At 30.0% G+C, this 14,804-nt stretch overlaps 1 protein-coding gene across 1 annotated transcript; it reads right to left on the reverse strand.

Annotated features, from left to right (window-relative positions):
- Positions 1–11,640: 11,640 nt before the first annotated feature.
- On the reverse strand, positions 11,641–14,196 carry LOC115721966 (microtubule-destabilizing protein 60). Its single transcript, XM_030651088.2, has 7 exons — positions 14,098–14,196; positions 13,802–13,873; positions 12,881–12,925; positions 12,638–12,721; positions 12,500–12,559; positions 12,314–12,408; positions 11,641–12,166 (listed from the first exon to the last, which is right to left on the reverse strand). Exons 1-7 carry the CDS (start codon positions 14,128–14,130, stop codon positions 12,034–12,036), a joined length of 522 nt encoding a protein of 173 aa, XP_030506948.2. The 5' UTR covers positions 14,131–14,196; the 3' UTR covers positions 11,641–12,033.
- Between the last annotated feature and the right edge of the window lie 608 nt (positions 14,197–14,804).

The following is a 14,804-nucleotide window of genomic DNA, read 5'->3' on the forward strand; positions in this document are numbered from 1 at the left end:
ATTGCTAATGAACGTTCCTCCATTAGGGAGGATTACTCACTAAAACAAACACAGTATAAAACCCACAATGGAGATCGAATATCTTAATAATAATAAAGCTCATTCTTTAAAATGTATTTTCTTTATTATTCTAATAAATAAATTCTCATTAAATTCAAAATTTAGAATTGAAATTCAAAAATAAGAATTTAATATAATATTTATAAAATTATACTTAGATGGTGATTAAAATAAAATTAATTATTTCCATCTTAGTAATAATCTTAAATATAAATATTAAGGAAATTAATTTAAGTTGAATTAAATTAAATAATTAGCAGCTTAAAAATTTCCTTTGAGAATATATTTATTGAGCTCGAAAATTTAAAGTATAAAAACTATACAATTTTCGAAAAAAAAAATAATAAAAATAAAAAGAAATACTTCAAGCAAAAATATCACCTATCCAGATTTTCTTTTGACTAGTTAATTCAATTTCTAATAATATATATATGTATATATTTTAAATTCATTTATTTTAAATTAATCAATTAGATGAAAAAATTATTGATTGAAGTTGGCCCAAGAATTAATTAAAATAAATAATTAATTTACAACTCAATCTATTTTTCAAAATAAAAAAATCGAAAATATTGCATAAATAAAATACAATTTTCGAAATTGATTAAGAAAATAAAGAAAATAATATATATATTGAAAATTATTTAAATTTAAGTTGAAAAATTAAATTCAACCTAAAAATAATTTTCTATTTAATTAAGTGTCATGAAAAATAAATAAATATTTAAGTATCATGATGAAAATCAACTTAGATATTTAAATTTTTCAAGTTAATTAAATGTATTAAATTCAAGAAATAAATAATTAAGTGTAGAGAAGGCTTAATTATTAATTTCTATTTAATACTAAGAAAAATATACTTAATAAAATTGTACCAAAATTAATTATTTAAATAATTAACTTCACAAAGTATAATATTTTCCTTTTTAAATATTAGAAATAATAAGTAGTCTAGAAATTACTATCTAGAAAATATCATATTTGACTAAGTTTCTTTTCAAAAATTTGAAAAATATCTAATTTAAGTTATATAGAAAAAATCTAAAACTTAAATAATTTCAAATTTAGATTTAATTAAATATCAAAAATTAAGTTGTAACCACTTAATTTTGAAGATATCTTTTTAAGTTAATATTCGAAAAGATATTAACCTAAAAAATATCTAAAATATTCTATTTTAAGTTAATATTCGAAAAGATATTAACTTAAAAAAAATATCTTAAGAATCTTTAATAACTAATGCCTAGGATTCCTCAACTTGATTTAAAATTTAAATCAAATATTCAAATTTAAGTTAGATAAGAAAAATCAGTTGATACAACTAATTTATAACTTAAATAGGAATATTAAATAAGCTCCAGAAAGAATCTTAGTTAGTTAAAATTCTATATTTAATTAAATACAAGAAAAATATAAATAGTTTGTCTAGAAATAATATCTAAAACTAAAAGTGTTTTTCTTAAAATTAACTTTAAAATATTAAAATGAAAATGAATTTTCATATATTTTAAAAGTTAATTATGTTGCTAATTCAATTTTATTAGGTCAAACTAATATAATTAACCTAGTACAGTTATTTAAATCAGGCAAATGGGCCTTCACAATTGGGGTAGTTCATGTGAGGGGGTGCTGGGTTCAGTATGTCGTACCCACTTCTATGGCTCCCAACTCTCACACAAGGCCCAAAAGAGAGGAATTTAACCTTAAAATAAATAACTGTTATTAATTGAATAGGTCCAATAACTAAATGGACCTAAATAAAATCTATCATGGTGTGACATTTTATTTAGCAACAACCTATATGCATCTATATTAAAACAAAATAAACACATAGGCTCACACAGGCACACTTTGGATGGATCCTATCATGTTGCTAGGTCATACACAGATGAAAGAAGATTGTAAAATATACCTGTTACAAATTATTAACTTGACCAAGGGAGCCATCAGATCATTAGATCTGGCAAAAAGTAACCATGGCTATTTGCAATCAAGTAATAATAGGTTTTGAAAACTTACACACAAGCTAAAACCACATACTCCTGCAACAAGGTTAGCTGGATAGTTGGAAGTAGGATTTATTTAATTTTAAATAAATAGATTTCGAAATTATTAATTAAATAAAAAAAATTCATTAAAAAAATTTAATTTTTGAAAATAAAAAAAATAAATATTTATTTTCGAAATTAAAAAAAAATTAATTTAAATTTCGAAATTATTTAAAAAAAATATTTAAAATTAAACCTACAATTTTGAAAAATTAGGTTTCAACCAACCTAAATATCATTTCAAAATTTGCTAACTACTTTTAAAATTTAAATGTTATTTTATAAATAAAAATTAAATAAAAATTAGAAAAGGCAAAATAAAATATCTTTTTCAAATTTTAAATTTAATTTAAATAGATAAAATAACAAAATTTAAAAGTTAGCAAAATATCTTACATCTATTTAAAATTACATGATTATAATTATCTTATTTTAAATTTAAATAAGGTCAAATAATTTTAAAAAAAAATAATTTAAAATATTTAAAATCTGACCTTAAATTTAAAAATGAGATAAGATATAATCAAATTTAAAAATAAGATAGATATTTACTATTTTAAAATTCAAATTACACTAATATCTTGAATTAAATTTAAAAAATATTAAATTAATTCATAATGATAATTAGAATTGAATTAGGAATAGTAAATCTATTAATACAAAACTACACAAAAAATCGGAAGTTAATTCCATGAAAAAGCATAAAAAATTGAAGAAAAACGAAAAAATTGTGAGGTGTACGGACAGTTTTCGCGATCACAGGAAAATTTCAGCACAACTCCGATTTTTCCGAATCTTCAAAAAATCATAACTAATTCAAATTAAATCGAAATTGAGTTCTGTAAAAAAGTAACTTGCTTAATTTTTTCCATACTATCCAATAAAAATAATTCCAGAAACAGAATCGCAATTATTTTTCACGAAAATTTACAAAAATCAATCAATCATCAAATAACACTCAATACAACATGATACCATCCAAAAACAAACAAACAATCGTTTTAAAGTCCAAATTTCATGTAAGTAAATCAATTACCATGGCTCTGATACCAGTTGTTGGAATATTTATTTTTACCAGGATCTTAGATCTACTCACAAGTATGTTGTTTAAACACCCTAAATATGAACTTTCTAAAACGATAAATTAAACACATATAAAGTTAAGAAAACCTTACATTGATGCAGCGGAATTAATGTCTCCTTCCACTCAGATCTCTAACCCTCAAATCCTTTCTGTAGCAGAGTATAATCAAGATCTGAGCCCGAATATCCTTCTTCTTCAAGTTTGATCGTTCACAGTCTTCCAATCTATGATTGAGTTACTGCTTGCTGTGTGTGGGCACTTACTCTTTCACTAGGGTCACGAAATTGATGAAGGAGAAAAGAGAAAGGGATTTCGGCCAGGTAGAGAAAGTGGGGAAGGCTCAGTTTTTCTGAAGAGACAAATTTCTGTCAGAAAGGTTTGTGAAAACTTGTGAAAGTATGTTATGTGACTGAGCCATCACTTTCTATTTATAGGCAACTACTAGGTTTAGGTTAGGAATTATTTGGCATTAAAATAATGAAAATATTAATTTGAAATCCCACAATAAGTGGCCGGCCATGGTCTTATAATGGGCCTCACTTGATTTTGCAGTTTTATTAAATTTTATCTCTATTTTCTCAAAAACGCCAATTTTCCAATTCTAACCTTTTAAATGCCAAAACTAATTATTTAATAACTAAAATAGATTATTAAATAATATTGTCATTTAATTTAATTATTAATTGGACATATAAAGTCCATTAATAAATAAATAAACCTAGAAACTCTTTTCTTTACAATTTCACCCCTGTTTAGTGAAAATTCATAAAATTAGACATAGTCTAACTTTAGAAATATAATTGATCAATCACGAATCAATTAATGAGTCTTACAAGCAGAATGTTCTCAACTAGAATGGGGACCATGGATCTATATGCTGAGCTTCCAATAAGTGAACCAAATTTACCAAGTAAATTTCTACTTATTAATTCTTCGTTGAATCCACTCTTAGAACTTAGAATTGCACTCTCAGACTTATATAGAGCATATTGTATGTTCCACGATATCAATATACTATCTCATTTAACCATTGTTATAATCTTATTGTGATTTAAAGATCCTCTATATAGATGATCTACATCGAGATGGGATTTCTTTACCGTTCTCACCCCTCAATGTATTTTGCCCCTTAAAACACTTAGCTACCTGTAAATGGTGTTTAGTGATCTAATAATTAGTCAGTTAAACAAGAGCTCATCCATTTACTTCTATTTGCTAAGCTCGAAGGGAATCATCACTTGACTTCTATACACCAGTAGAAGCTATAGATTCCATATTTATGTTCAGCACTCCCACTCAATCATACTATCATGTTCCCAAAATATACGTATCACCCTCACCCAAAAGTAGGCTTAACTAATAAATCAAAGAACAGGAATAGCACTCCTGAGTTGAGCCTAAGCATATCAGGATTTAGATTCTTTTGATCTTAAGATCAACTACTGATATTGACTTGGAAAGATATGTATAACGGTAAGTTTGTAATATCTTAACTTAGTTACAATATCGGTCCAGTCCAATGTATACTCCATACATTCGAAACTAGTATACTTTACTAATGTCCTGGAAAGAACATAACACTTACTCCAAGTGTAAGTACACATCATCGATGATTATCACATCAGTATAAATCCAATAACACTGATGAAACAGGGACCAAGTCTTTTGATTCATATGATCACAATCACATTCCACTGTGTTGACGATACTGTAATTGTGAATAAACATATGATCTGGATTTAAGTGATTTTGTGTGTAAATGTAATAAACATATTAAACCATTAGCATGTAGAATTCATGCAAACATCAATCACTTCAAATTTCTTATATTGATAACTAATCAGATTGTAAAGAGTTTTATTTAGGGCATAAAACCCAACAAATATCTAATCAAAGTTCAATATCGATCCCTTCCGATGTATACTCCATACATCCGATACTGGTAAACTTTGCCAATGTCCTGGAAAGGACATAACACTTTTCCAAGGTGTAAGAATACCTATCGCTGATTATACCATGTCAGTCTAAATCCAGTGTTCTGAAAAATCAGGGAATAAACTTTTGAACATATAATAAAGATTATATTCCACTGTGCTGACAACACTATAATCTTTAACAAACTCATATGTTCTCGACTTAAAAAGAATTCATACATTATATACATATAATCATGAAATAAATCATGTGAACCATGCAACATAAAATGTTATTTCTGATCTTTATTAATAAGTAAATCTGATTATATTGAAATGAGTTTTATTTAGGGCATAAAACCCAACAGATACCTGCTGCTGCCAAATATGATGCAATCAGCTAGAATATTCAGGATGAGATATCCACATTTTAAAATAGCGAAAGGGCTTTCTCCCATTGTGAGCAAGCTGGTGAAAAATCACTAGAGCTGGAGAATAATCAAAGGCACCTTCGTTTAGGAAAATGGCTTCAGCTCCCGGATATTTTTCCATCCATTTACCATTGGCCATTACCCTATCAAGTTGAGAGTAAATGCAGTCATCCCCCTACTGATTATTACACCAAGTAAAGAATTTACCACTGCATTTGATATCTTCCAATTGGCATTGTGAAACACAATCTTTAAAAGAATGATAAGTGAGAGTCTTCACTCTATTTCCAATCGTTTCTTCTTGCTCCAAAACATCATTGAAATCACCCAACACTACCCAAGGGTCTTGAGTAGAAATAGCTTTTAGATCCTGCCATAAAATCATTCTACCTTCTTCTTCATTAAAAGCATAAACAAAAGTAACAAGAAAAATCATACCATCTAAAGTAGAGGCTTGAAGATGTATTAATTGACTTGTACATTTGATTATATTGATGCAGAAGGTATTAGGATTCCACGCAACTACCATTCTCCCTCCTTTATGCCATGCTATATTGCTAGTAAAGCACCATCCATTAAAAACATGAAAGTACAAGGAACCAAGTTTTGGAGCCTTGACTCTTGTCTCAAGGAGACCAACAAGCCCCACATTTTGATTATGAATCAATTGCTTGATCAAATTTTGCTTGTGAAGGTTGTAGACTTAAAAAGCTTCTTATAAATGATATTTCAGTAAACTAGTATAATTACTAAAATAAGAGCCCTTCCATTTATGTATATTAGCCAAGCTCTAAGGAAATCAATTTATTTCTAAGTATTTATAGAAGCTATAGATTCCAAATCTATGATTAGCGCTCCCACTCAATTGTACTACCATGTTCTCAAGATGTAAGTATTGTGCCGATCCTTTTGGTCAGCTGTAACGAACATGTTAAAGAACACATGTAACACATTTAAGCTAGAACCTGACCATCTGAGGATAATGATCTTTGATCTAAGATCAAGTAAGTGACATTTACTTAGAAAAGATATTACGGTAAGCTTTTTATATCTTTTCTACTGTAAATATCAGTCAAGTTTGATGCATAACCAATACATCATATCTTAGTTTTACTCTACTAATACATTACAAAAGGTATTCCACTTATCCAAGTGTAAGTAAAATATATCTCTGATTATCACGTCAGTGTAAATCCTGTGCTCTGATAAATCATGGGTCTTAATGTTTGAAGCCTATGATTATGATTATTTTCCATTCTGTAGACAACACAATAATCATGATTATCTTAAGTTTTAGATTTAATAGAATTAATATATTAAAACTATAATTATGAAATAATCATGTGAACCAAGTAATATAAAATTTGACTTCTATATCATTCTTTAATAGTCAATAAGATTACTTTGAGATGAGTTTTATTTAGGACATAAAATCTTAACAACATGTGGTTATTGTATATACAATTTATGTAATGAAAATATTTTTGGGTCCGTCAACCATGGAAACTTGATGGCTTGGCCAAAGATATCACAACGGTAATAGTTTGAGAATTAGTTATACTGGGAAGTTGTAATTGGTATGCAGCTTTACTCGGGGTGTTTTTGAGGTAATTAGTTATGACCATTTTACCCCTATCCTTAGAGATTATTTAGGAATTAAGTTAATGGGCATTTTAGTCCTTATCACCTTTGTTTTCTTTCCTTTTTGTCCTTACTGAAGTAGACATTAAGTTTTATGCAGAATATTAATTGAGGATAAACATTAAAAAGTTTAGAAGTATACCTCTCTCTAGTTACAGCCAAGAAGAAACCCAAGGAGAACCCAATTAATTTTAGAGTTTTTCTTCCTAATTCAACAAGGATTTTAGTTGTTTGATTCAAGTGGGATTTGAGGAATTCAAGGTGAGTTTAGTTATGTTAATCTTCATTGAATGTGTAAGAAATATTAATTTTAAGTATGGATTTTATAGATTGGATTCTATATAGATAGGTTTGAGTTAGAATCTATTTCTATGTTTAATTTTATGTTATTTAGGTTTGATTTGGGTGATTATTGTTGATGTTGGGCGAGAGCTTCAAGGTTGAGTTCTTAAAACGCAAGCTTAAAGATGTAATTGTAATTTTTTATTTTAATGTAATTGTTGATTCTGAGTTCATATAGTGGTTTCACAAGTTCTACTTCAACAAGTTAAGCAACACCAGTGGCAAGATCAAAAGCTAAGACATGTTTGGTCCGAAACCATGATGGTGAGAAATTTAATGGGTGGACAATTAATGTTGAAGGTTACTTATACCATAAGGGAATATTAGTTTAATAGACATCTTTGATCTTAAGGAGTCCATCTTTATTGAGGCACATAGATCCAAGTTTGATTTACATCCTAGAAGCACAAATTTGTACCAAGGCTTGAAGAGACAATATTGATGGGAAGATATGGAGAGACATTTGACTAGCTTTGTAGCTAAGTGTTTATTTTGTTATAAAGTTAAGGCTGAGCATCAAAGACCTTTAAGTTTACTTCAACCTTTGCCTATACCAAAATTAAAGTGGGACAAGATTACAATAGGCTTTGTTACTGGGTTTCCATTCACACCCTTGAAGCATGACACCGTTTGGGTGATTGTTGATCGTTTGATTAAGTTTGCTCATTTTATTCCAATCAGAAAGGATTACAAGCTTATCAGACTAGATCGACATTATGTGGAAAGTATAGTTCGAGTACACGGAGTTCTTTTAGGCATTACTTTTAATTGAGATCCTCAATTTACTTTAAGTTTTAGGAAGTTGTGCAACAAGCCTTGGGAATTGAGCTTTACTTGGATACCGCCCATCATCCACAGAGGGATGGACAGTCTAAGAGGACCATACAAACTTTGGAAGACATGCTTCGCTCTTGTATTTTAAATTTTTGAGGTAGCTTGAGAGAACACTTGATATTGGTGGAATTCACATATCATAATAGCTACAAAGCAAGTATGGGCATGGCTCCTTACAAGGCCTCTTATTGGAGACCATGAGGATCGCCATTGTGTTGGACTGAACTAGATGAGCATGTCAGTATTGGACCCTAGATTATTACTTGTACCACTGAGTAGACTAAGGAATCCAATAGAGACTTAAGGTTGTTCAGAGTCGTTAGAAAATTTATGCCAATCTCCATCGACAAGAAGTTGAGTTTGATGTTGGTGATTATGTCTTCTTGAAAGTTAATCCTATGCTTGTTGTAACGAGATTTAGAGTTAAGGGTAAGCTATCCAAAAGCTATGTTGGACCTTTTGAGGTTATCGAGAGAGTTGGGGAGGTCCCTTATCGATTAAACTTACACAGTTAGAGCATGATCATAATGTGTTACATGTGTCAATGTTGAGGAAGTATACTTCAATTTTTTTGCATGTGATTGAGTATGAGGTTATTCCTATTCAAGAAGATGTAATCTATGCAGAACAAACTGTCAAAATCTTGTCAATAAAGCTAAAAGTGTTAAGGAACAGAGAAATTCCAGTAGTCAAGGTCTTATGGCAGACAAAGAAGATGAGGTTGTTTAGGAGTTAGAGTTAGAGATGTATATGAAATATCTTTGTTTGTTTAATTTTTAACTTGAGGTTGTACTTTGAAATTCCAGGAGGAAATTTCTATAAAAAGGGAAGAACGTAAAGACTTAGTCAAATCGAAAAAAGAAAAAAAAAAGAAAAAAGAAGTCTTTATATAGTGTGGTGGGACCCACCACTTCATTTTTATTTTAATCAGCCTCTCTCTCTCTCTCTCTCTCTCTCTCTCTCTCTCTCTCTCTCTCTCTCTCTCTCTCTCTCTCTCTCTCTCTCTCTCTCTCTCTCTCTCTCTTCTTTATTTTTTTTCTCTCTTCAAAGCATAAAAAAAAACCACCATAGCCACCACCATTGGCGCACTCCGGTGACCATTTTTTGGTCACAACCTAATTCCACATGCCGTACCATTCGAACATCCGACCATTGGTGATCTCAACCCCCGAGTGGCGCCATCTCATTCGCTACCATTATTGAGAGATCTCGACTTAAAGTTTTGCCACCCGAACTTTCAACGCTTTTTTGGGGCTTTCCCCGATGTCCATTTGACGAGCTATCTTAACCACTAGACTCAGCTAGTCGAGGAGAACAACCTTCTTAAAGCTATTTTCCCAACTCACTATTTTTTTGGTGACATTATTTTAGCTCTTCCCCTTTCTGGTCACTTTCTAACGATACTGTGTACTGTTTTGACAAATAGTTGGCATGGGCGTGATCTACTCGTCGAGATTATTGTTTTGATATATAGTACCCCTATTATTGGTGATTTTCTAGTACACTGATTTCTACCGTCACCGATTATTGTTGTGCACGCTGTAGTGAGGTTTCAGAACTCCAAACTTTATATATAGTTATGCTCTATGTTATTGGACTCGGTTTTGAATGTAGAATGCAATGGTGATAATTTTTTACTCATTTCATGGTCATAAGAGAAAGTGATGTCTAGGATTAGACTAACCAATTGAAGCTCAGGACTTGAGAGCTTATGATCGTCTTTTTGGATAAAGTTTAACGACTTTGGAGAGGTGGGGACTCAACTTAATTATTGCACTTAATATTATTGTGATGAATAGCATGACATATTCTAATTTATTTATTTATAAAATTTTTGAAATATAATTAAGAACTTAGTTCGCATGTTTTTTTGGACTATTCTGGAGGCACTGAGTGCCAAATATATTTTTGTACATATATCTATGCAGGTTATGATTTTTGGGTTTTATCAAATAATCGTTATGCTGTCGAATTTTCTAAAATAAAGAGTATGTACTTTTGTTATTCTTGTTACCTATATTTAGTTTTACTGATGAGAGCCATATTTTTCATGGCTTGTGTATATTGTTGTTTCACAACCTAGTCTCTGTGATATCATAGGTAGATCAAGTGTGCACCCACGTCTGTAGGTGTAAGAAGTAGAATCTTTACAGGAAGTGAATTGAATTTGAGCCCTAGTATTTCAATGGTTTTCAGGCATGACGACCTAGTTTATGATGTCATTTTGTATGACTCGTATTTAGAGCTAGGGGTCCAGTAGATGGTGTGATATGCATTTAAAGTTTGATTATGTGATTATTATGGTCTTACCCTCTTTTTGTTTATACATGACAATAATTATGAGATACTTTTTATTTCCAAAATCTATCCAAGCAGGGGTTTTATTAAACTAAGGATCTTTTAATATTTGTTATTTTCCTACTGTACTTTATAAGCTCACCTCTTATTTTCTTCCATTTCAAGAACTCAATTTAATGCTAGTGGATGAGGATTGTACTGTTGAAGAAGAATGTTATTAGTTGAGTCTTATTCTAGTTATTAAATTTTCATTGAAAACTTATTTTGTAATTAAACTTGAATATTAGATGGCCTGGATGACTTAATTAGCTATGTACTGGTTAGGATTGAGGAATGATGGATGCTAGATATTATTTTGTTGTTTATTGACTTATTAAATCTATTTATTTGGTGACTACATAACTGTGGCGATATCATTGTTCTTTTAATATGATAAGTGGTCTTGGTTTTAGTTACTAATATTTTCTATATAATTATAAGAGTTGTTCCTTTAATTTTAAATATGTAATTTTGTTATATAAATCAAAGGATCTTTCTAAGTGCTCTTTTTCAACAAATGTCAAAATGTGATCTTTGACTATTCAAGTTATGAATATTACATATTTGTCATGGTCTAGAATTTGGGTAAAATTATTGTCTCTTATTTATTTTACGGTGTAACCACTACTCTTAATCCAGTTCCTTTGTTTTAACGACCTTCTAAGGTCAGGTTGACAAAAAATTGCATCAACATCAATATTGTGTTGGACACATTAAAGTTCCCGATAACAATGCTTGTTAACAGAATGAATAGTTAAAAATAAAGTTAGAGTTATGGACTCTTTTAGTTGGCTGGACTGCAAAATGGACAGGAATCCTAGCAAGGGTACCAAACAAGAAATTTCCAAAATTTTATTTAGTTACTTCATTATCAGTAGAGAAGATAATTAATGTGTTGCAACGCTAAAATTTGAAACGTTATCACCTTTGATTGCAAAAGAAGAATAAAATTGAATCAAGTACATGTAGCTTTATTTATATAATAATAGGGCCAAGAGGTCACTATAGCAGCTCTTCCCCTCCAAATAGGGTTTGACTATATGATAAAAACGCATTAAAGGTCATGCTTACTAACTATCCTTTAAAAGGGCTTTTAACTAAATGATGACAACGACTACTAAAACGACATGCATGTGGGATTAATGTTTACATTCTTCTATTCTAACAAGACCAGTGGAAAATGGAGCATTGTACATTAACTAATTAAGAAATTGAAGGTTGACCATCGATTAAGAAAGGTTATATTTTCCCAGCAGCCAAACAGCTTCAGACTTTAGTTGTAACGATCCGAGAGTGCACATATATATATATATATATATATATATATAGATATGGTGTTTTGATCAAAGTCTGACGGCTCTGTTGAAAATTAGAGAGTATTCACTACTGGGAAATACTGAGCTGGAACACTTATTATTGCTCATCTTCTGAAAGCTTAAGCTTGGTTCTTTTGGAATTGTCAAAGGCCTGTTTGATCTGCATCGAATTTATTGATGGAATTCATCAGAAGTAAAACATTAATTAGAAGCGCTCACAAACATGAATATATATATATATATATATATATATATATATATAATAATGAGCATATTGAATAAATATATTTATATAAGCTGTTAGTACCTTTCTGGTAAGAAAGGTCGGTCAAAAAAAGGCATAAGTTGAGCTCTAGGAACCATGTCCTTTCTCAAGAAACGGACCTCCTCGTCTTCTATCAACTGTTTTACATTTTCAAATGTATATATTAATTAAAGAGTTGTGCTTATAAATTTCGTTATTCAAGTAATTCTATATATATTCTGATCAAACCTTCAGTATTCTCTCTTTTTGCTTTTTTTGTTGCTCTATTATATACTGCTTTGTAGCCACCTGTGTGTGCGTACTAAGGTTTAGAAATAATAATTGACAATGTATAATATTTGTAATTGTCCTATATATATAGATTACCTCATAGTTGAACATTGCACGTTTCACTGCTCTTTGCTGAGTATGGAGCTTAAAATCTTGTTGCTTGTTATTTTCCTTTGCAGTCTTATTTTCAGTGGTAGTGTACAGTTCAATTTATTAGTTGACCAATATTTAAAAAATATAGGGAGAGAGAATTAATTCATATTTTACATCTTCAAAGTACATTAATTCGTACGTACAGAGTATTATAAATATACATATATATTATATTTATGATGATACCTTAGGTTTATCACAAAGTCGGTCTTTGAGTGCTTCATCTTTTGTCTGAAAAAGCCATACACAATCATGGTAAAGATATATTCAAAGCCCATAGCCAATAACATAAAGTATGATAATAATGATCACCTAACTAGAAAAAGAACAAAAATTGGTAAGTTATGAGTACTATATAGTGAAAAGAACTTCTTTAGTGGAGGTCATGATGATGAGTGGTACTAGTAAATAGTGCTCAAGTGATCATTTTGGTTACATTGTTAGAATTTGAGTAATAAGAGAATGAGGTTTTATCGCCCATTCCTCTTATATATTCTATTATCTTTCCACACATTGGCAATGTGGGACTCTCTAAATTTGCAGCTCTTTTTTAGCTCACTATCCCTGATCACAAGTGACTCTTTTTTTGCTCTACTTTTTGGATCGGTGTTTTTGGATTTTTGGTGGCTCTTGATTTTTTTTTTTTTGTTTGTTTTGCTCTAATACCATGATAGTATTTGAGGAATAAGATGAATGAGGTTCTATCCCAAAACCAATTGGCAATGGGAGGAGTAGCCCATTCCTCTTATATATTCGATTATCTTTCTACACATTGGCAATGTGGAACTCTCTAACAACATTACAGTAAAATATCAAAGATCACACTCATCAACACACGTATAACCAAATAAATAAAACTTAACTTCCAACATAAATATTTAAATTTAATACGTTAAAAAGATTAAAGTTACCAAATCATGGCTTATCTCAAAAGTTGGCACGCATGGACTTATAATATTTACTGTATATGATTCTAGGTAGTCCTTAACTAGTTCTATAGTATAGTTATATACTTGTATGTGGCTGTTTCCATAATACTTATTAGAGCGGTTTAGCAGATCTAGTAGAGCTCGATCAATGAAATTAAATGCTATGTTAATTTCTCACCATTCCTCTGCCACTAGAAGTGGAGCTCGATGATGTCCATGAAGCTGCAGAATCTGAAGCACTCTTCACAAACTTTACATTTTCCATTCAAATAGTAAGAAAAAGAAAATGGAAAACTCGGTAAATGTATGAAGGCAAATAAAAAAACAATTATTACGATAGTATAATAAATTTCTATTTAGAAGAATGAAGCTAGCATTTTCAAAAAAAAAATAAATAAATAAATACATAAATTATAAAAAAGAAAAAAATAATTATGAAGCTAGCTAGACCGTATAGTGGACATTTGTCACAACCTTAAGAGCAGATTTTGAGCGTGACTTCTCCATCAGAAGTAATTACAATAAGGGTTTAGGCTGTATATGGGCTACTCAAGTATTAATGGAGTGATCAAGATGATGAGTCTTATGGTTATATATAGTGATGAAGTTAATTGTAATGTGTGGGTAGGAGATTGGTAACTGTCTTGAATGGCCATGGTTTCACCAACATGTGCTTACAAATTTTGCATGCACCAAACTTTCTGATTAAACTTCCCTCTCAAAATTCATTTCATTTGTCAAACTCAACTTCATCAGCATCTCTAAGTTCCTTCAAATCTCCTCTTTGCTTTTTTAATTCTTTCATGACAGATTTCTGGCTCTGCTTCACATCAGATCAATATGCATTAATTTTATTAATGCATTTATATCGAAACATATAATTCTTTTTTAAACAAATTATGTATATATATATTTATATGAATATTTGTCAAATTTATTAAACCACTAAACTTAAAGAAGAGACTTTATCAAATACCATGCTAGAAAAAACAAAACAATTCATCAGTAATTAATTCCTTCAGTCTCTCAAAAAAGGGAAAAACAAACTAATTCGTTGGATAGTTTTTATTATTTGTCTCTTCTTTAAGTGCTCAACACAATAGTATATAGTGTTTGGTATTTTAAAGTACCCTATAACAATGCTCAAGGAAATTTTTCTATCCATTTATTTAATTCGTTGG

The sequence above is a fragment of the Cannabis sativa genome, chromosome 9, assembly GCF_029168945.1.
Source record: "Cannabis sativa cultivar Pink pepper isolate KNU-18-1 chromosome 9, ASM2916894v1, whole genome shotgun sequence".
In the NCBI taxonomy this organism is placed as follows: domain Eukaryota; kingdom Viridiplantae; phylum Streptophyta; class Magnoliopsida; order Rosales; family Cannabaceae; genus Cannabis; species Cannabis sativa.